This window comes from Siniperca chuatsi, linkage group LG10 (genome assembly GCF_020085105.1).
Source record: "Siniperca chuatsi isolate FFG_IHB_CAS linkage group LG10, ASM2008510v1, whole genome shotgun sequence".
NCBI lineage: Eukaryota > Metazoa > Chordata > Actinopteri > Centrarchiformes > Sinipercidae > Siniperca > Siniperca chuatsi.
This window is the reverse complement of record NC_058051.1, coordinates 15,223,245-15,246,376: the sequence shown is the minus strand read 5'-3', so window position 1 is coordinate 15,246,376 and position 23,132 is coordinate 15,223,245. Positions and strand designations below refer to the sequence as shown.

The 23,132-nt window shown below is 39.4% G+C and overlaps 2 protein-coding genes across 4 annotated transcripts; one reads left to right on the top strand and one right to left on the bottom strand.

Annotated features, from left to right (window-relative positions):
* Positions 1-1,049: 1,049 nt before the first annotated feature.
* On the bottom strand, positions 1,050-9,126 carry prok1 (prokineticin 1). 3 transcript variants are annotated; one of them, XM_044209990.1, is made up of 5 exons: positions 7,449-9,126; positions 4,902-5,060; positions 3,188-4,807; positions 2,037-2,162; positions 1,050-1,635 (listed from the first exon to the last, which is right to left on the bottom strand). In XM_044209990.1, the coding sequence occupies exons 3-5, from the start codon at positions 3,368-3,370 to the stop codon at positions 1,516-1,518; spliced, it is 429 nt and encodes a 142-aa protein (XP_044065925.1). In that variant the 5' UTR covers positions 3,371-4,807; positions 4,902-5,060; positions 7,449-9,126; the 3' UTR covers positions 1,050-1,515. The 3 variants fall into 3 exon arrangements, with proteins under 3 accessions (XP_044065925.1, XP_044065923.1, XP_044065924.1); XM_044209988.1 differs by having other exon boundaries at positions 3,188-5,060; XM_044209989.1 differs by having other exon boundaries at positions 3,188-5,056.
* Positions 6,104-10,823, top strand: lamtor5 (late endosomal/lysosomal adaptor, MAPK and MTOR activator 5). The gene is made up of 4 exons (XM_044209991.1): positions 6,104-6,264; positions 6,359-6,420; positions 9,153-9,270; positions 10,389-10,823. The coding sequence occupies exons 1-4, from the start codon at positions 6,230-6,232 to the stop codon at positions 10,447-10,449; spliced, it is 276 nt and encodes a 91-aa protein (XP_044065926.1). The 5' UTR covers positions 6,104-6,229; the 3' UTR covers positions 10,450-10,823.
* Positions 10,824-23,132: the final 12,309 nt, after the last annotated feature.

Genomic DNA, 23,132 nt, shown 5'->3' with positions numbered 1-23,132 from the left:
CTTTATGAATTTTAAGAAGCTTACCCCAAACCCAGTACATATACTGTAGCTTGACCTTGATTGGAAAATTCATTTCATATCATATTTACATAGCTGATGTTACATATTTAATTCCAATGCTTCCTTAACCTTGGGTTGCATTTGGTTTCACAAAATGTGTTTTTGCAGTGAATTTATTCCATGAATACTGAAAATAGCCTTTAGCCAAAGCACAGTGATGGAAAAAGTATTAAAATTCTTTACTTAAATAAAAGTAGTAATACCACAATGTAAAAATACTCCATACTCCTAGTCCTGTATTCAAAATGTGACTCGAGTGACAGTAGATACATATAAGGAGTAAAATGTACGCCTAATACGTATTCCTTTTGCAGAAAAATGGCCCCTGTCAGTGTTACATGTATCATATTACTGGATTATTATTATTAGCTATGCAGTCATATATAAGCTGCTTTTTATGTTGCAGCTGGTTGAGGTTGAGCTAATTTAGTCAGGTGGATTACACTTGATCTGCAAAGTCACTAGTAACTACAGCTGTTGTGAAGTAAAAAGTACAATATCTCCATCTTAGATGCAGTGGCGTAGAAGTATAAAGTAGCATTAAATGGAAATACTCAAGTAAAGTACAAGTACCTCAAATTGTACTTGAATAAAAGTGCTCAGTTACATTCTACCACTGTCTGCTTCTATAAATCACAGGGTGAAGGATCTTACACAGATATTAAAGCAGGACAAAAGAAAATGTTTGTGCAGTGAAGTCACACAAATTCTTTATGTATTCTTTCAAACCATCTTGTGTATGGACATATGATGTCACATTGCTGTTTTTACTGTTAGAGCTTGTTAAGCTCCTAATGTCAGTGGAAAAACTGTCACAAATGTCTATTTAACAAAAAATAAAAACTGCCTGACAAATGTTTGGCACACGTCAGATGCCTTCAGTCGTCACTTACACAGCAAGGTCATGAGTTTGCTCATGAAGGTAAGGGAGACTCTGATTATAACCTTCATCAAAATCAGACTGTGATTAAAACCACCTCACACTTCCATCCTGTAACACACATTATGTTTAATCAAGCAACATAAACTGAACACGGAAACAAACCCTCTACAGAGTACGTCTCCAACGACAATGTTGTTATTATACTTTTATTGACGATACTATTTATACATTTCTCTTGATAAATTAACATTAAGTGAGCATGAAAATAAAACAGCAAATGTTTCAATTGTTCACAAATAGCTTCCTTGTTTTTATTAAGTAAAAAGTGTCTGATGTCTACTGAGGCTCTTGTTAACAGGTTACACTTGAGTCTACTTTTGACATTTCTTTTTCTGTCCTTGATGTGTGGATTGATAGAATCCAACCTATGTATTATACTGCATAGAGTGCACAAATGAAGAATACAGTCAGTGAAGATTAAATATGTGTTTCCGATCCACGGCCTGTTCAAGTCTTCACTCTGAAATGTTGTTTCCGCTGTGCTGTTCTTCATCTGAATGTTTGGCCATCTTTTAAAAGTCCATGTTTTTGAAGTCTTCAGTACATCTATACCTGCTATCAGCGTATCTGGTGCACACCAAGTGGGGCAGACAGGGGCAGGTGTGATGTTGCCTTTTGCCTGGATAGGGCACCTGCAAATGGGAAAAGGAGGAGTGGGGGGTAATCTGACAAAATATCCTTCAGCAGCTGACAAGTGGAGCTGCAGGTCTTAAAAATCTGCTCCTTAAAAGTCTGAATTCAGAGACGGATGTGGTGTTAGCAGAACTAATTGTTGCCATCTCCAGATAATCAAAGTGATGTATGGCTCTGATTGCCCAGTTCACTGTGGAGAAGATCAATAGCCTCTGCAGTTATCAGCAGCTTTTCTAAAGCTTCAGCCAACCTGACAGCACTTGATATTATCTGAATTTCCACCAACGCAGAAAACAAGTGTGAGCAAGAGAGAAAAAGAGTATGACTCTGTATGTGTGTGTGTGTGTGTTTAGCAGAGAGCGTGATGCAGGAAGATTAGTGACATCATATTTCACCCCACCTTGTGGCTAAAGGGGTGGCATTCATCCCCTTCCACACCTCTTGGAACGCACATCCTCAGACCCCTCAGCCACAGACTGACGGCACAGCAAAGACCAAAACCACACTGCACGTCTTTCTCACAGGCCTGCAGGAAAGACAGCGAGACGAGGTGGTAGGGACACAGACAGAAAAGAATAAAAGAGGCAGAGAGACAGACAAGGAGAGTTCTTTTGATGCCAGTAAATCCGTTTTATTTTTATTCATGCTAATAGAGATACCCTTTTATGTTTGAATCTATTTCACTTTTACTTATTGTAATAGAGATGCCCTCTCATGTTTGTACAGTGAAAGCCATTTTATCCATTGCCTGTCATCTCCCTAATCCATTTACAAATGAATATCAATCAGAGGACTGAGATAATTTCCTCTCGTTTTTCCAGTGGACTTGAAGCGGAGGAGGATGTGGTCTCCTGTCAGTCATGTGTAATCAAATTTTAGAAAATTATCCAGAAAAGTGAACTGTGCTGTTTGCATATATATAGTTTTTTGCATATTTATAGTTTAAATATGAGAAAATCAAACCAAAAATCTAAAGAGGGCTAGAAGTATTAAAAACAAACTGTATATAGATGTTTGAGAGCAAGTACAGCACGCTTCCCAATGCATAGACAGAATGAGTACTGAAAAAAAGTCAATAAATCCATCAAAAGACAATAAATTGCCAGTTTTGTATTAATAATACATTAATTGTTTAAGTCATTTATCAAGCAAAAATGCCACACATTCGCTACTTCTCAAATGTGAGGATTTTCTCACTTGTGCTGGGCATTTCCCACCATTTTACATGTTATGGACTAAATGATTAATTGAGTAATCAAAAAAAGAACTGACAGATTAAGCGATAATGAAAATAATTGTTAGCTGCAGCCCTGAAGAGTAAGTAATATCATTTTGAGTGTAAAATCTCATAGCGTCTCAATGCACTTTAAAAAAAGACAGAAGATAATAATAAAATGTTACTTTTATTTACACATTACTCAAAGGAGTAAAAAGTGTAATTTAGTCATTTAAAGTAATTAGACACTTCTCTAAAAACTGATTAAACATGATAAAATAACAGAACAAAAATGACTATACAGTGTGCAGAAGAGCCAGAAACCTCTCACTCACCCCTGTGATGACGGCTCCTCTGGACCAGCCCAGGGACACCAGGAGGAAGGACAGCAGCACCGCCCTGAAGCTCATGGCAGCAACAGGAGAACTGGACTCTCTCAACACCCTCAACACTGGACAACAGCTGTTAACGATCTCTCCGGCACCTCGCACTGGAACCCCGGCTCTCCAGTCAGTCATGAAGGTTCCCAGAACTCCTCAGAGGGGGGAGCCACACTCTCTCCCTCTCTTTATCCACCAATCCCCGACACTCCCCCTTCCTCCCTCTCCCCCCATGTCTGAGATCTCCCCACGCCCTCTCTGCCTGTCTCTTCAGAAGCTTCGTCATCTTACTCATCCTGATGACGGCTGATGGAAGCTCACAGTAGTCCCCTCTACTTGTATGTCTACGTGTATGCCTGTTATATAAGGTTTGACCATACATCTACCATACATCTACTCAAGGCAGAGGCTGGCAGAGTTTCCATGACTCAAGTGGTTCAAGTTAACACAAAAAAATATGGAAAACTACAAAACAATTGATGACATTCATATGAACTAAAATTAATCTGACACCTCCTTGTGAGAAAAAGGGCACAGGTGTCATGAAATCCAGAGTTATTTGTCAGTCTGAAGCAGCCAGGACAAGACAAATCAACATCAAAGCCATATAATGAGTTTCTAGAAATGAACAAAGGCTGACTCACTGAGTGGGCTTCATGTAAAGCATTTATAGGCTGGAAAGTGATATTCCTTATTTTATTATGGAACATGTCTGCCAGGATGCTATGCAATGTGCCAGCTGTCATCAACTTTAGCATCACCAGTTTATCCACACTGAGAGAATGAGACTCTCTTATCTTAGAAACTCTGCTTAGTCACATACTCTGTAATACGTGTGATGTATATGATTTTAAGTATTTGTTTGGTGTATATTTAAATATTTTAACTTTGACAGTAAAATGTGTAAATTCTGTTGAGAATCTGTCAGATGTGGTCTTTTTTTGAGTGAAGATATAAATTGGTTCACTTTGTTTCCAGGTCTAAAATTATGCTACTTTTATTAATTTTTCATCAATTCACTATTTGTAGTTACTTCATTTGAAAATGAATCACAGTGCTTAAGGTTTGAGTAAATTTGGAGATACCCCTTCTCACTACACCTCACTTACATTGCTTATTAAGCTACACTGTCACTTAATGGGTAACAGAATATGAATACTGAGTCTTATTTTGTGTTAAATAACATAAATCATAGTGAAACACCTGAATTATATTAGTCATTATACAGTATATTTAGCAGGGTGATGATACACTGACTCAGTCAGTCAGATCTCTATTTTGGGTTCAGCTCATTTGGAGATTTACTCTGGTTGTAAAGTGGCCATATGTAGCAAATAATGGTATCTAGTGTTTATGCCAACCTCCCTGCATACAAGATTAAAGATTCCTTAGGTGTGTGTGTGTGTGTGTGTGTGTGTGTGTGTGTGTGTGTGTGTAACAAGGGAAGAAGATATCACGTGTATGTGGACCTCGGAAATTATTCTGCATGCATAAACTTGCACTTGTACGTGTGCGTGCTCGGACAGTGATGGGCAGCAGGTTGTCAGCGGAAGCGAGTCCGGGCTCTGATTTAAGCTGTGAGAAGAGAAATATGAGTGAGCGGAAAAGATAGAAGAATTAGAGGAGAGGAGAAGGAGCGTACCCCATGGGTTAGTCAGCAGCACATTACCCTGCTACTGCTCAAGTGATGGATTCCTCCAATGCAGTGGCCACATAATTACATTCACCCATTTCTGCCCTGTCAGCAGGAGCACTGAAGCCTCACCGTCTTGGGACAGGCAGCAGAAATCATGCAGGGAGGTGAGCCCAGGCAGTGGCCTCCAGCTAACTTTTGAAGAAAACACATTAACAAAATCCATCAACAAAAGGCTGTGAGAAACTGCTTTATACTCAAAATATTAATACTATATTTTATGTTCAATAAAGTACAGGCATTGGTAAAGTTCACATTGTTTTGGTAAATGTTAAAAATGTTTATCTTGCTGAATAATGTTTGCACCACCCTGTAATGATGAATCTGATGTTTACTGGGATGGTGGAGATGATTTAGTCTCCATGATGATTTCAATTCTCAGTGATATGATCTGAGTGTCGAACAAGGACTTCATGTTTCTCCAAATAACTGTTTTGTGACTAAGGAACATATGACACTGGAGCTGTTTTGGGTGACAACAGCATATTGTGAGAGTCATCTGATTGTGCTTGAGAACAAAGTGGGAATGGGATTGTCGATAATGATTATATATTCAAGAGGAAATAACTCAAGTAATGCAATTTTATATTTATGCAACTCTGAATATCAAAATCTATTTCTCACTGGGGCTGGGATGAAGAGAGTGACACATGAATGATGAAATATAGAGAGGCAGGATTTCATTACACAAGTAATCCAGTTTAGAAAATCATTTTAGTGTATGAGGACCTAGCTACATAGAAGAACCCAAGAATAATAATTACATCTACAGTATATTAAGCTTATATATCAAATGCTAATGGCAGAATATGAAATCTCCCTAGGACATATGAACACTAGTAAATATAGTTTTAAGATTTCTTGACATAAACCTGAAAAAGGATCTATCTATCTATCTATCTATCTATCTATCTATCTATCTATCTATCTATCTATCTATCTATCTATCTATCTATCTATCTATCTATCTATCTATCTATCTATCTGTCTATCTATCTATCCTCTTTAAATGCACACATAGATGTAGATTTATATTGCAGGCATGTAAGTACAGCAAAGTAACACAATATATACACACGTCTGATGCCTACGAGTATCATGCAAAACTCTTTACCGTCACGTTTTTTCCGTCTGTTCTGTTTATTATTTCAGCGCGCTTCATGTGTTTTTTCCCTCACAGGGACCCTTACTCTGCACATGACGGTCAGCTGACTGCAGCCGGAAGCTTTCAGAAAGCAGATAACCATAACAACAAGTCCTCATACACAAAACTTGAATTTTTCAGTTATTTATGATTGTTGATCATGGAGTCGACCCTCGAACAGCATCTTGATGACACGTAAGTTAATACCAGACTGTGTTTGATTTTGTATTTTAAATGATGGGATGTTAAAGACGACTAATCGCTCTTTGTTTGTCTGTGTTGTTGGCAGCATGAAAAATCCAGCAGTTGTCGGTGTGCTTTGCACGGATCAACAAGGACACAACCTGGGCTGTAAGAAAACACCAAGTTACTTGTTCTCTCTGAGAGTTAAAAATGTTTCAAAATAAATCACACCAAACTGGCCTTTTATTGAGGGCGGAGTTAGGGTATCGGTCAGTAAAATTACTCAAACGGACCTTTAAGTAAACTATCATTTGCTTCCATAAAATCAGTACAAATACTTTCGACAGAAAATGCGCGTTTCTACATGTGAATAACACAAACAACTGACTGATTATGCTGTCATTGTTGTTGGAACCAACCATGAGTCATCATTAGTCCACTAATGTTACTTTCTGTGCCGTTTTTCTTAATTGCTTAAGCACATTTTCTGAAACACTGTTATAATTCTCAAAACATCAATTTCAATCACCACATCATTTTATACTGGGCAGCACAACACTTGCGAAACTCCTGCGAAAGGCCGCGCGCACACTCAAACTGAAGCAGATTAATCGATGAGTCCATCGACAGAAAAGTGCTTGGCAGCTATTTTTGATAATCGATTAATTGTTTAAGTGATTTTTTTAAGCATAAATTGCAAACATTGACTGGATCCAGCTTCTCACATGTGAATCTTTTCTGGTACTGTTAGCCTTCTATGACTGCTGTTTGACAAAACAAGACATTTTAAGACGTCACCATGGGCTCTGGGAACTTGTGATGAGCATTTTTTTGCTAATCGAGAAAATAATGGGTAGATTATTTGATAATGAAAATAATTGTCAGTTGCAGTCCGACTGACAACAATTAACTCATCAGTTTATAGGTATAAAGGTATATAAGTTCATCACAGTCACCAAAATTAAATGTCCCTCCCATTATCATTGCTTATGCTAAGACTGTACAAATGTTTAAATAACAGTCTCAGTATGACAGAAGACACAAAACTAGTGTTTGGTTATGTCATTTCTCATTGAGACTTACATGCAGCAAACCAATGATAAAGTAAAATATCCTTTACAGCCAACAGAATAAACACTTCATGAAAACACTTGCTTCAACATTTGTCTATTCACTTTCTCATTGTCAATGCTCACCTTTCTGGTATGTCCCCTGTTCACAGTGAGCACCTTATATGTAACAGAAATGTCAAGCTGAAAATAGAAAAATGGAGGTATAGGAAAAACACACGTCCCGATACAACTAATTCTTGCAAATAGCAGCTGTTAAGAAAAAGAAAGAAAAACAAAATGTGAATCCCCTTCAACAACTAATCAGCCATCCAAACCCTCCTGTCTATCTGGTCACAGTATTTCATCTACTATTTGGTCTTACAGTACACAAGAAACACCCTTTGGCATGATGCAACCTTCTCCTACATGTCTTTGCTATGGCGTCCTCAAAGACAGGGTATAGGCTCTGTCCTCCTCCCTCTGTCATTTTCTCAGGGTCCACCGCTCACTCTGACCAAACACATCACGTACAGTAACTTTCACATCTTCCCTTCTGTATAAGCAGGCTGTTGTCCCACTCTGCCTGGTTCATATTCAGTGGTACCTACATAAAACTCAGCTTCGCCCTCTGTGTGTAAAGTTATTATTAAATGTGTCTGAGAAATAGTAGCTGAGGAGTTGCACCTGTAAGCTAAATTTTACAACATGTGATGCACTGCACACGTTATGTTATGACAGTTGTCTTACTAATATTTTGCATGTGAGGATTTACACAGTGAGCACATCTGAGCGTAATACAGTTCAATGTAAAAACGGCATAATCCATTTTGATCACAGAGGCTATCAACTGAATATACTTATACATTTGACGTCTGTATGAAAGCAACAAGAAGTGTCTAAACTGCTGTGAGAGAAAAATAGCTGTGGACTTGAGAATTTCACAGTGTTTAAAAATAAAATAATGATTTTCATTTGACAATTGTGCGGAAGCAACTAAGAAAACTGTAGGTAAATTATTGTTAGCTTCCTTAAAATCACTTCAAACCCAAGTACGAATGCTTCAAATGGAAAATGCAAGTTTATAAAAATGTGTGTAACACATACAACTTGCTATCCATCTTGTTGTGTCAACCTGTGTCATAATCAGTCCTAAGTCAATCATATTCACAGAGTTAATAATTGCTTGTTACTGGGTATTACTTGTAGAGAAATACGTGCTAAATAACATCCAGCAAAATCCTCAGTAACCTTGCTGGTAAAAAAATAACAAAGTGAGGTTAATTGTGAACATCACTAACAATGAGTAACAAAGTCAGGTATAGCAAATGACCCTTTTACTGCCAACTGCAATGTGGATACTGACCTTGTCTGCAGTACTAAATACCACCAAATTCAATGATTTTACTAACCCTGTGTCATTTTAGGACTCTTTCCACCTATAATTCTATGTCCTGAATGACATGTTATATCTTCTTTGTTTAATTTGTACAAAAACCTAAGTTTAAAAGCATCAAGTTTTCACAAAAAGTTATGTGCAGGACTATTTCTTGGGCAGGTGCTGTGACTTTCTGGAGTCTTGTTGACCTTCAAAGGGGCGACATTTAGGGTCACTGGACAACAGTGAAAATACATTCCAATTGTCTCCTTGATCAAAAAGATGTAAAATCATTCAACGTGATAAAATCAAAAACATGGTGATTTTTCTTAAATATCTTTGGAGATACACGCCTAGAAGTTTCAGATACGATAGGGTAGAGGGGTAGATGCAGGAGAAATTTAAATTAGTGCTTGTTTTGATGTTTCTTCAATTCTGTACAGTAACACTCTTTTATATCTCCCAATCACCAGGCCGTGGCTCCCTGTCTGATGAACATGGCGGGGTTGTGTCAGTTTTGTCCAAACAAGCTGCAGCTCTGATCAAAGACCCAACAGACTCTCCGACTGTGTGCCTGGAGTCGGAGTCAGGGTGAGCAATGACACAACCTTTTGTCTTTTTTGCTTGACTCACTTGCATCTCCTCCTTTTTCTTCATTTCAGTAAATTTAAGAGGAATGTCTGTAGTGATTTTGATTAATACTCGGGGAGATCAGTAAATCTGGGAAAAACTGTTGAAAGAGATCCAAAATCAAAGATTGAGCGTCCATTATTTGTACCTCAGACTGTGCTCAAAGTCCTGGCAAAGGAGTTTATTTTCATTTGTGTGGCTGTGCTGCCACCTTCTGGACTTTGCGAAACATCTTCTGGTGCATGGGTATCAGTGACTTCAACTCCCACCAATATGTATTGTTGTTATTATTATTATTAGAAAGAAGTCATTTTGAATGGTAGACCTTAAAGTGATTGTATACATACTGTAGATGAGTCCGCTGCTTTGTTGTGACTTGTGGGCTGCCTAGGTATGGTAGGATTACAGTATTTGTCAACGAAGTGTAAATAAATGACTTGATGACCGCGACAAATATCACATTTCCAAACAAATTGGCCATTAATCTTCACCTGATGAGGTGATAATTCTGTTCTGATTATTATTTATCAAAAACTATTAGAAATGGCTAAACTAATAGGTCAAGTAATTTCAGTGTGGGTTTGAACTAAAGGCCAACATTCAGTATCTTTAGATATTTCTACTTGTTAAATAGTACATTTATGCAAATGATGATGATGATAAAGTAATTGTTTTAGTCATAATATCGGCATTAATAATAATGCATGCTTAGGGAATTTGGCTAAAGAGTGTAGTATTGATTAGTCATATTCTAACTAGTCAAATTGCATCGTATACATAATATTGGTGGTGAGTGGCAAAAAGGTTCATATGGTTTATCAGTCAAAGGTCAATATTGACTGATCGGTACTACACTTTTACCAAATTCCAAAACATTATTGTTGGTGATGTAATGACTAAAACAATTATTTTTAGTATCAGTGATAAAGTTATATCCAGAGATGTCACCAAAACAAAGTGTTTCTCAAATTTTCAATTCAATTTTCACTCTCTCTTACTTGTCAGTACGATTTATTGTTTATCAGGTGAATGTTTGTTTGTCTTAGTGCATTCATTGTTTATGTTTGTTTGTTTTGTAGAAACATTCTGGTGAGGAGTCATGGCACCATCACAGTAGCAGTTCACAAGATAGCATCTTGAAGATGACGCGACTCAGTGAATTGTTTTACTGTAAAGAAATGTACATGCAAACACACACAGAAGTATAATCACACAATCTGAATGAACTTCTGGAGTTTCCACACATCTGTTGCGTTTTCTGTATACTCAGATCCCATATTTAAACACACTTGCTAATTTTTAATACTTGCAGTGTGATCTTTTCTTTTATTAAAAGAAATATATACCAATCTATCTGTAATGCTATTTTATTGTCATGTACAAATTAGGCCCTGTATCATGTTATGTCCAGCCATGGTAATGCGTTGTGTGTCTTTTTGTGAACATCCATATCTGTCAATCCAAGGCAGTCATGCACAGAATAGCAATCCTTAATAAACTTTAACTTGACTTTGTGCTGCTCTCTTATATGTTAAGTATTCATTATTTTCTCCTTTGCTCAGTGTATTGTGGTTAACCAATTCATTGTCTTTGGCAGCTGCATGACATTCATCCCAGAAATTAAATAAAAACAGGTTTCAGAGTCAATAATTAATTAAAACTGCCCATAGCCGTTAATTTGTCTTTTATGTGGGTGAGTTTGTGTGTACAACCCAATGCAGGTCTGTCTTTAAAGTAGAATACCATAAATTAAGGGAATAATTTGATTTGATCATCACACTGATGTCAAATTTGGTGGTAAGATCTCATGCATATCTATTGACTATAGGCGCATGTAGGAGCAGTTAACCGTGGAGTGACAGGTGTATGCAGGATTTCATGCACCGGGGAGATTTCACTGTGTGGATGAAGGTATGCTAATCGGAGTAGGATACCCACGCATTCTACTGTACACAGCACATGGTTGCCTATCTGCGGTGTAGAGTGACTTTGACCGCAGAGCTTTTTCTTTTTTTGTTCTCCTCTCCCTCGGATGAGGTTCACTGCTACGCCTCGGTCACGTGGCTCTCCCCTCAGTGAAGGCTTCTCTGCCTGCAGCTCCTCGGCACAGCCAGCGATGTTGAGGCTGAGATGTGAGATGCAGCTCAGGGGGACTCGCTCGTAGGGGCAAAGTTATGGCACGGTTATCCTCGGAGAAAAAGGCCCCGCAGCAATTTCTCTCTGGCAAAAAGTCCCTCACCGGTGACGCGCACGCCTTTCTGGGACGCACAACTCCGGAGCGAGAAAACCCCAAATTACGCGTGAAATTGAACTAACTGAAAATTGTGGCTGAAGCGCGTAGAGGACTGAAGGAGATTTCAGGTAGGCTATGGACTTCCTCTTTTTCATTGCACTTTTACATAAATCAACACACGAATCGTTTTTAAATATAAGATGACTGAACAAAAATGTATTTAGATTAGATTGTAAGTCTTTTATTTTTATTGGTGAAATATTTTTGTCACACCAAGCTCTTCCAACCTGAGAAATTAAGTACATCCTCCAAATTGTTGTCCTCTGTGACCCTCGAAAGTTTTTTTTTTTTTTTGGTTTTAAAACTTTAACCCACATGGCGTCAGTGCAGGTTTGTGCCTCTTTTTTGTCAGATGGCACCCAGATGACATCTTTTGAAATTCACCGCTGAAGTGTCAGTGTGCCTGAATCCTCGCATCTGCTTGAACGACTCTTTTCTTGCCTTACCAGCAGTGTTGAGTTGAGTGAGGGGCACGATGAAACAGGCCTGTGAAGTAAAGATAACGACTAGCTCACAGCTACACACGGTAAGACCTCCCTGTTTTCCTCCATACAATAATACGGTTTTGTGTATGCCTCAGTGGACTAAGCCAAAAGCTTTCAGATAAACACCCTGCATTTAATACATAATCTCACAATTCCTCAGGACTGATGTCTGGCTTTCCTCAGAACTCAAATTGGAGGCTCCAGGTTGTGAATTGGGGTTATCTTGGTGGATTTAATAGTCAGGCAAATAGAAAGAAATAAAGAAAATAACACAAAAGAGAAAGTTACTTGGAAGAATAATGTTTCCATAATTGAAGTAACTAAAATCTTTAAGAGTAACGCTGTTTGTTTTCACTTTATCAGTACTGTAGAGCCACAGAGAAATGCAAATTCTTGCAAAAGAGTAGTTCAGCTAACTACGTAATCTCCTAGGGAAAAAATAGTTCAGCTATCAATGTATAATCTGCACAAAAGCAGGTTATTGGCAGGGTTGGAATGTGCCCAAAATCCTGATATTTTTACTTTGTAAGTAGTTAGTAGATTAGTATCTTTTTGGTGAGCCTTTCAACTTTACAAAACTGTCCTGTTAGGAGTAAAGTATACACTTGTTCACCTATTCTGGTCACCTTGAGAAAACAGTACTTTTCATCTCCAATCACCATTGTGTGAGTAAACTTTTACCTTCTGCAAGCATGGTTGAAAAAAAAACATTTACAGGCTACATTTGAGGACAATTATGCCGCAGAGGGAGATGTATCGTTTTGCCAAATATTGCTCTGTGGTTATGGTGTGTACTGTATATAATGGATCTACTATTACAGTGACATCAGCAGATGTGATGTAGTATGTATTCGCAAACTAACTCGTTTTTCAGGCTTTTACACAATGCAGAACTGAATGTTTTTGAATTCTGTTCTGAATTTGTAACTATTTTGGAAGCGGGGTCTTAGTTTGACCTACTTTTTGTAGAATTTTCTTGTCTTAGCTCTAAGCCCCTGTGGATGGCCCATTTAAAGAACAAAACTGTGTCAAATTAGGAATTATCTGCTATTTTGGCTGTGGTTTTTCACCTGAAGACATGCTTGTGCAGATTTTTCTGGCCACTCTTGTCTTAAAACTGAAGAAAGGATCCAACGAGTTTTCCATCCATGTCTGTACCTATGCGGTGGTGTCAGTGAGTGCTCTTGTCAAAACACTGACATGCATGACATCCTTGCATCCTCCTTCTCACTGTTTCAATACATGTTTGTTTGTTTGTGCTTTTAATTTTTGCTTTCATGTTACTGAAGACACATCTACACAGATGGGATTGAGGGGGGCGATTTATACTTATCTGAAAAGATAGAAAAATATTTAAAGTTCTTGCTTGTCTTCAGAGTAAACTTTTAGATGGTTCATTTGACCATTGCCTAATAATAATGAAGTGTGAGCAATGACCCAGATTAAGACAAAGAGCCTGATTACTACGAGTGCGTCTCTGCCACCAGTGCTGAAAAAAATCAAGAGTGAAGCATAAACACATTTTTTCCCCCACAAAATTGAGTACTTTTACCACCTTTTGTGATGCCAATATATTGCACACTATATCATTATCATTATTATTACTTAAACATGCAATGTAAGATTATATTTGGATTGTATAAGGTGTCATCTCAGGTACTTATAGGTTCAGTAGATAGGTACCTATCTCCATCCTGTCACTGCATCAGTGTGTAAGAAGGCCAGCTGAACTATGTCATGCTGACTCTTGTTGAATATAGTGCAGAACATGTTCAAGTCAACTTTTCATTGACTTTTCATCATTACCATGCGTCTTTTTAGCAATTAAAACTGCTTCTTACGGATGAAAGGAAGTTGAGCTCAGGTGCATGGAACAGTATTTTGGCAAAGTGAGGGCAACGTCCCATGACAACCTTCTAAAAGTTCATCTTAACAGCTATTAGGTTGATTGCCATGTACAGACATTTGTGGTCCCCAGAGGATGAAGCCTAATGACTTTGGTAAACCCCTGACTTTACCTCTAGTGCCACCAGCAGGTCAAGGTTGTCACTGATCTGTGAAATATCTCATCATCTACTAGATGCATATCTAATGCATCAAAATTTTGTACAAATATTCATGTTCCCAAACAATGAATCTTAAAGAGTAACTAAATCCTAAACCACTTTTTTCAGCTGAAAACCAATGTATATGGGTATTTAGTAGTGTTGTTGATGGATTCAGGTCCAAATCTTGACATTTTAGTGTAAAGTATTCTACACGACTGCCTTCTACAGGTTTAGCCCCCCATTTGAAAAGTCACATGCTGAAAGTAGATTCAAGTTCTTGCTTGCATTGCTTCATATTGTTCTCCTCCCACCCCCAGCTTCATAAATCCCTGAACACATTCAATTTTTTAATGCCTATATGGTGTAGAAAGAAATTAGAAACATTTGACATCATGTATAGCAAATAATTTATTTAAATGTTGTAAGTGCCACAGAATAATTTGTGAATGTTGACAAGACTTTCAAAATCATAACAGTTTGGTTTGTTTTAAGGTAGAAGAAAATTACAACTAAACAGAAACAAAAGCCAAGCTTGCCCCTGCCTCATCACCACCACTGAGGTGCCTTTGAGCAACGCCGTCAACCCCAACCGCTCCAGTGGCGCTGCTCAGTGGTTAGCAGGTTAGACTAGCTTCCAGGTGTGAATGTGTGTAACTGTGTGAACGTGATCAAGGCGTTCCTGCAAAAGTGAGCATTGTTCTCAGTGAAACTTCCCTGAATAATTAAAGGTTAAAAAAAAGAAGTTAAAAATCATCGACAACAGTTGCACAAGCTGCCCGGTGCAAATAACATCAATAAAGTGCTTGGTTTGGTCGTGAAAAAAATCGGGAACAATTAATCAAACGCACTCTTCCAAGCACTGTGTGTTTAGGAAGTAAGTATGCGTGGGCGCACCGTTATTGCGGTATGCCAGAGTTACAGAAGTACCCAGTCAGAGCTTGTTTGACCTGCTGCTGTCCATGTTGTTGGGATAAAACTCAACATCATGAATCATCACGCCATATTTTGTCATTTTACTTGGGAGATTTTTGCAAGAAACGACAGCCTGCCAAAAACCCACAGCACTCGACATCAGACAGTCAGCTGCAGCAGAAGTTGACGTTAGCCAGCAGTTTTGGAAAGGCAGCGGGGTTCCCTTCAGCCCGGACCCACAGGTCTGTGCTGGCTGTGCACAAACCATTGACTGTATATAAAGTTTATGGCATAAACACATTGGAACAATTTAGAAACAATTTATAAAAAAACCGAACTTGTTTATGTTGACCTAACGTTAGCAGATGTGTTTTCTTGTTGGTAATGCGATCGTGGCGGGTTGTTATATGTGTTTTGGCAGGCAGCTGCTGTCCCCCTCTTCGCGGTACTGCATACAGGTGTTGTGCCGAAAAAGGACTGTCTGCCAAAAAAAGACCGCCCCCCAACTCAGGATCGCAAAGTCTGACATTGACCCAATTTGCTATACTTGCATGTCATGACCTATATACAGTCTACGATCAGCCTTTACAATCCTGCCTTGGGGGTGGGCGCGTCTTATTTCGGCAGGGGGCTTGCCGAAATATGACTCCCGGAATATGTTCTGTAAATTATTCTCAGTGGAATAAATTAGGAAATTATTAGTAAGATGCGATATCATCATCAGGGCAGCATGTTTAATGTACAGTAAATACGTTCATGTCGGGTGCAGTCCTTTTTCGACACAACAACTGTTCTGAATCTGTTAGTGGTACCGAGTACCGGACCATACCGGCTTACTTTCATCCCTGGTTGTAGGTCCGTCCACCAGGGCTCACGAAACTCAGATCAAACTTTCAAACTAGGCAGTGCTGATCAAATATCAATCAAGATTCTGTTACTGCATTGCTTATTTGTTTTAGTGTACTGTTTAGCTGTAATTTGAGAAAGTTTGTAACCAGGCCGCTATTTTTCCCTGTTTGAAAACAGACCAAGCACCGCACTGTTGCTCAGCGCTGCCTTACGTCACACATTTCGTTACTCTGATTGGTTGTTGGTCTATCCAGTTATTCAAACCGTGGACATTGCGGTTATGTGGCATGCTTCTTAATCATTAGGCTACCAGGGTGACCCAACCATTTGTTTTGTTCTCATTTGTGGAGGAGGCACTCTTTCAAGGGCTACATTCTTTAATGGACCAAGCCTCTGAATTGTTATTTAGTGTTACATTGTTTCTGGTATAGTAGCATAAGCTGGAATTGTAGCTCTCTTGACACCATCAGGCCAAGAAACACTTTTTGCCATATTTAGAATACTGTCAATACAGAATATTCCTGTCCAGTAGCCACATTGTTGTCTGGAGAGTGCTCAATGGGAAATAAAAGCAAGCTTCTTCAAGGCAAGCTCAGGTAGCAAGTGAATGCAGCAGTACAAAAAATTAAAAGAACATCACTTGATCAGCCTTAATGCAGAACACATGTCAATCAGGTGAACTTGTGTGGCTGAACATCAAGGCAATTGTAGCCCTGGGTATGATGGACTACAAATTAAAGACACAGTGTCTATAAAAAAACACTAAGCACATCGAATATACAAAATTGACATATACACAACAAGATAGAATACGCAACAATAGAGATCAATGCTACATAAACGTCAGGCTTCAGTCGTCATCAGACCTATAGCATATACAATCTATTATGATTATTCATAACGAAACACTCATGTCGAAATCCTCATTGAGACCCAGTGGTTGCAATGTTCCTAAAGAGTGAATCCAACAAAGCTCTCTGGCATAACCTCCTATCAACATCACCCCCTCTACGAAGAGTAATCTGCTCTATGCCCTGGAACCTAAGGGAGGAAATGGGATGTGAGCAGTTATTAAAATGACAGGCTACGGGATAGTTCATATCTTTGCGTCTTATGGAACTTTTGTGTTCACTAATTCTTTGCATAAGAGGGCATGTAGTTTTACCAACATAGATTTTATCACATGGGAATTTCAACAGGTAGACAACCTTTTTTGTATTGCATGTTTGCGAGCACCTGCATCGATTTTTGTCTTTTTGTTCTCATGTTCTTTTGACTTTTGTTACTTTACTGATCATGGTCTACTTCTTGTTACAGGTGTAAAGCTAATCTTGATGCAGCCATAGTTACAAGTGCCCTTCGACCAACTTGAGAATGACACTCAAAGAATAGGACTCTTGAGTTTATTCGTCACCTCCAGAGCCTTCAGGCATACTACCAAAACAGCGTAAGAGGTAACTCAACATGTTTTCCTGCATGTCTATTTTGGTGTGTAATTAAACATTTTAATTTGCATAAACATTATTTTACCAAAAATCCTGCGGGGAAAAAATATACTGTGCGTCTTACTCACCTAATTATCTGGTATTTTGGTAATCCTTTGTGAAATTGTGCAATTTTAAGGAATAGTTAAGCTATAAATATTTATGTATGAGATTCCCGTCTCCTTCAAGAAAACAGAACCTCTACATACAAGTGGTAGTATTTTCTAATACTTAAACTTATGCAACATAATCATTCAGAGCAGCTGAAGAGCGAGGTGTAATTTAGCAGGACTCCTGACCAATAAACGAGCCTGACATAGCACATCACCTGTCTGAAACTGAATTATGCTGCATAAGTAGTTAGGAGAGGTTTTTATTGATGTTTTGTTATAGTTTTTCTGTTGTTAATAAAAAGTTGGTCTTTGCCATTACTTTTTAGACATTGTTTTTGGAATTGCAGGACAGTTAATATTAAAATTAGATTAATTCATCAAATTGAATTTGCAAACTGTGTGCGTGCTGCACAATAAAACTTAAAATCAAAAACATATTGTCATGGTTGGAAATGCATCATCCATGCCAAAATTTCATTTCATAGACAATTAGAGTGTAGTAACAATAAACATAGTAGAAATATAATGGAAGATAAAGCAAGTACTGATGAATGTCAGTGGGGGTTCCGGGCCTCGTTGATGAGACCGGCTGCAGACGGAAAGAAGCTGTTTTTGTGGTGTGAGGTTTTGAGGTTTCTGAAACAGTGTTTGTCCAGGGTGGGTGGGGTCAGCCACAATCTTTCCTGCTCGCCTCAGGGTCCTGGAGGGGTACAGGTCCTGGAGGGAAGGTAGATTGCAGCCAATCACGTTCACAGCGGAGCGAATGATACGCTGTAGTCTGCCCTTGTCCTTGGCCGTGGCAGCAGCGTACCAGATGGTGACGGAGGAGATGAGGATGGACTCGATGATCTGGGCATCATCATTGTCTTTGCAGATTGAACTTCTTCAGCTGCCGCAGGAAGTACGTCCTCTGTTGGGCTTTCTTGGTGAGGGAACTGATGTTCAATGTTTGATGAGCCCAATTAGGGGGGTGTCATCTGCAAACTTCAGGAGCTTGACTGACTGGTGACTGGAGGTGCAGCTGTTGGTGTACAGGGAGAAGAGCAGAGGAAAGGCAACGCAGCCTTGGGGGGAACCGGTGCTGATGGTCCAGGAGTCAGAGACATGTTTCCCCAGCCTCACGTTCTGCCTCCTGTTGGACAGAAAGTCTGTGATCCACCTTCTGGTGGAGTCAGGCACACTCAGCTGGGAGAGCTTGTCCTGTAGCAAAACTGGGATGATGGTGTTGAAGGCAGAGCTGAAATCCTCAAACACGATCCTGACGTAAGTTCCTGAGGAGTCCAGCTGCTGGAGGATGAAGTGGAGGGCCATGTTTACTGCATCATCTACAGACCTGTTGGCTCTGTAGGAGAACTGCAGGGGGGTCCAGGAGTGGGTCTGTGATGGATTTGAGGTGGGACAACACAAGGCGCTCAAAAGATTTAATAACACAGAGGTCAAAACTCTTGTGTGCAGAATTTATTGAACATTTATTGGATCGGACAGTTTCCTAGACTGTTCAATCCAATAAAGATGGTATGACATCTAACACAGGCCCCCGGCCAGAATCGAACAGAGGACGTCACGGCCCAACCACTCAGATGCCACCGGAAAGTGAATAAGTGTATTTCCCAAAATGTTGAACTATTCTTAGGCTCCCCTTCAAGGCTTTTTTTGTTAAAGGTTTCCTGTGGAGTTTTTGGCCTCTAGTAGTGCTATATAGCTATTTTTCTATGAGTGGGTCCCCATTTTGTTTATCTTTGGCACACGGACAATGATGTACATGCACACGGGTGATGCGATACACACATTCCTGCCAATGATTTCACACTATTCCACTGATCAACAGTTGGATGTTAATGCGCCAAGATATGTGCGCCAGCAGAGGCAGTGAAGAGGAAGACTGCAAGCTAGTAAACATGGATGTACACAATGCTGGTTGTTGTGTCTTTTTTCATTTATACCTCTATGAATGGTATGTAGGTCAAATAGGGACAGATTTTGGAGAACATTATTCACCAAGTAACCTTACTAAAATCTAATATCAGACTAGAAGCCCAGTGTAAAAGTTGGAGAGAGAATCTCATGGTGGAAATGTGCAGTAACACAGTGTTAATACCACACTACAAAACACTGACCTCCAGTCCCCCATCGCTCAAACCCTCAGATCCCCGGCACATTCACAACCATGCACTCAAGCACACTCTGAGGACAACTTGTGAACAGCACATGCGGGGGAAATACTTTCCTCGCAGTACACTGGCCCAATTCATTCCCCTTTTAATCCGCTCTGTGCTCTCTGCCTAATTTGATCTTGGCTTCTTATACATGTCTAAGTCAGACTGAGTTAGTGATGCAGGCTACAAAAGACTGGTGATAAACACAGTTTTACTACGCCCTCTCCTACTACTTCGTTCAAGGTCACTTTGCTTTTCCAGTACCTGAGTCTAGGTTATATCCATGTGTTGACAATGTCGTTAAGAAGGGCAGGTTTTAACAAGACATTCAACCATGGTTTAATTTGTTAGACCTTTTGAATTATTTGATGAAACTATTCCTGAGAACTGGTTACAAATGTGTCACACCTTGATCTATTCAGGTTTCATTAAGACCAACACGTATTGTATGAAACATGTATTTAATTTGTTTAGGTAACACTGTCATCTGACAGCAAGAAGGTCCTGGGTTCCAAATGTACTGCCTTTTTGGCGCTCGTTGGGGCCTTTCTGTGAGTTTGCATGTTCTCCCTTTTTATCTGTGTGGGTTTCCTCCCGCAGTGAATTAAAAACTGTAAATGTTCCATGGGTGTGAACGTGATGTGGGTATGAATAGTTATCTGCCTGTATGCGTTTAAGCACAGTCACATTACACTTTGACACTTTGACAAATATTCATTCTGTCTCCTGTTCACTTCAATTGAAACCATTACAACCAGCATTTCTTGCTTGGGTGTGATCTCCTGGCAGGTCCAAGTTCACTATTCAGCTTTGCCCTGTGAATTTGTCAGCCAACAGAAAAAAATGATGCACTGTGTTTGGAGATATAGAACAAAATAACAGTTTCAACAACCATCTTGTAGGACTGACTGTCAAACAAAACAAAACAGCAAAAAGACATTAGCATTTGTTAGTGATCATTTAAAATGTTAAATTCTGCTAAAATGTAAAGGTGGGGAGTTTATGGGGAATGTGGCGATTATTTAAGATAAATGACGTGTAAAACAATTATTACTGAATCAGCACATCTTCATCAGCACACAGAGATCGGTTCATCTTTGGACTTTAACACTGGCTGATTTCAGAGCTTAGCTGCACAGAAGGCAGAAGATCAGTGTACTATAGCTCATTCAAAATGCTACAGCCAGAGTACTCACTGGAACAAGAAAAACTGAACATATCCTGAACAACATCCTATACTTAGATCACTTCACTGGCCTCCGATAAAATACAGAATTGATTTCAAAATATTGCTCACTGTTTACAAATCACTTAATGATCTAGCTCCTAAATACATCTCTGATCTGCTCACGGCTTACAAACCCTCCAGAACCCTCAGATCATCAGACACTGGTCTCCTAACTGTACCCATGATCAGTAGTAAATCTGGTGAAAGGGCATTCATTTATTATGGGCCCACTCTCTGGAACAAACTGCTCGATAAGACGGTGTAGTCCCTCATTCGTCCAGGAGTGTTCTATCGTAGAAAAGGTTTCAGTCGTAGTCATCTGGACACTGTTTTCAGAATCAAGACGTTTCGGCTCCCATCCGGAAGTCATTCTCAATTGTGAAAAAATTGGACGGGAACTGGAAATTTAAACTACTCTGAGTTACATAAGCCCTGCCCTCAGGAAGGAATCTGCCTGAGTATCTGTTAATAGCTAGTTTCACCTGAAACTGACCTAATAGTTTCAAGATGGCCCAGTAATCAGTAATCAGGCCTATTGTTTTCTGGCTGCATCTGTTGCTCTGTTTCTGTGTGGGTAACCTGTCCTTAGGGTGAACGAGTTTCTGTCTTAAAGTGTTGCCTGAAACAGAGCAATGTTGTCTACTCCATTCAGTGCAGTGAGGAAAACTGCAAAGAACGGTACATAGGCGAAACCAAACAGCCACTTCACAGAAGACTTTATCAGCACAGACGACACGCTAACTCAGGATTACAGAGCGCCGTGCATTTGCATTTAAAAGCTACAAACCACACATTTGAAGACAGCGAGGTGAAGATTCTTAGTAGAGAGAAGAGTTGGTTTGAACGGGCGTCAAGGAAGCCATTTTTGTGAAGAAAGAGAACCCTCTTTGAACAGAAATGGTGGTCTGAGATTTAATCTGCCCAAAGTCTATCAGAGTGTATTATCACCTTGGTCACGCCTATCACATGCTAATCAGGCACTTAGCAGTGATGAAGTAGATGCAGCCAGAGAACAATAGGCCTGATTACTGATTACTGGGCCATCTTGAAACTATTAGGTCAGTTTCAGGTGAAACTAGCTATTAACAGATACTCAGGCAGATTCCTTCCTGAGGGCAGGGCTTATGTAACTCAGAGTAGTTTAAATTTCCAGTTCCCGTCCAATTTTTTCACAATTGAGAATGACTTCCGGATGGGAGCCGAAACGTCTTGATTCTGAAAACAGTGTCCAGATGACTACGACTGAAACCTTTTCTACGATAAACTGCTCGATGATATAAGATGTACCACAACTATGTCATCTTTTAAAAGCAAATAATTTCACATGGCGTGCTCTAAAAAGAGAAAAGTAGACTGCGGAAACAAAGCTTTTAATCAAGAATGGACAGACTTTTACATGTTCAATCTTCCCCCTGGCAGTTCAAAACCAGTATGTCTCATATGTTCCGAGAACGTGGCGATTAGTAAAAGCGGTAATGTGAAGCGCATCTTTTGAGAAGGTGAACAAGAGAGATGGATTTTGGTCATTTTGCTAAAAAAGGGGATGCCATCCCCCCTCATCCCCCTTCAAATTGCCTACTGCTCTTATTTAATCTCTGCTGCTGTTTGCCCTTCTGATCATCTCTGACCCCAACACTGCCCTCGCATCCATGTGGGTTCTGTTTCTCTGTGGTTCCCCATGGAGAGCTGCAAAAGTTTTATTTATTTTAATTTTGACTTAACCCTAGTTAAAATCTTAATATTGATGAATATTTGTCTGGAAGTCGTGTTTCATCAGAAATTATTCCAAAGTATGTGTTCTGTTTGTCCATGTCCACAAAGTCTTGTATGTTCTCTCTTTAACAAGGCTCATTAAATATCTGCTGACACATGTCAAAGTCTTAGCAGGAGAATCCTTTGGAAGCATGTTCCAAGAAAGGCTCAAAGTAATTCAAGGTCACACATGCCTGTTGGGGTGCCAAGTCAAACTGCAGTACAGCTGGCTCACAACTCAGGCATGAACAGGTTGCTCCTGAATCCCCTCACAATAAGTTACACATTATACTATATGGAATCAACACACATGTGGACACACGTGCACACCAGAACATTATGCACACCAAGCATGACATTTAGTTAAAAAAAAACATTTAATTATCAATGCACTCAGTAATCTGTTATAACCCTCTTTGACCCCCTCTGGCATGTGGCAGTACAAGCATCAAACTGCATTATCATATAGACCATCAGTGTGTTTGCTTGCACTTAAAAAACCT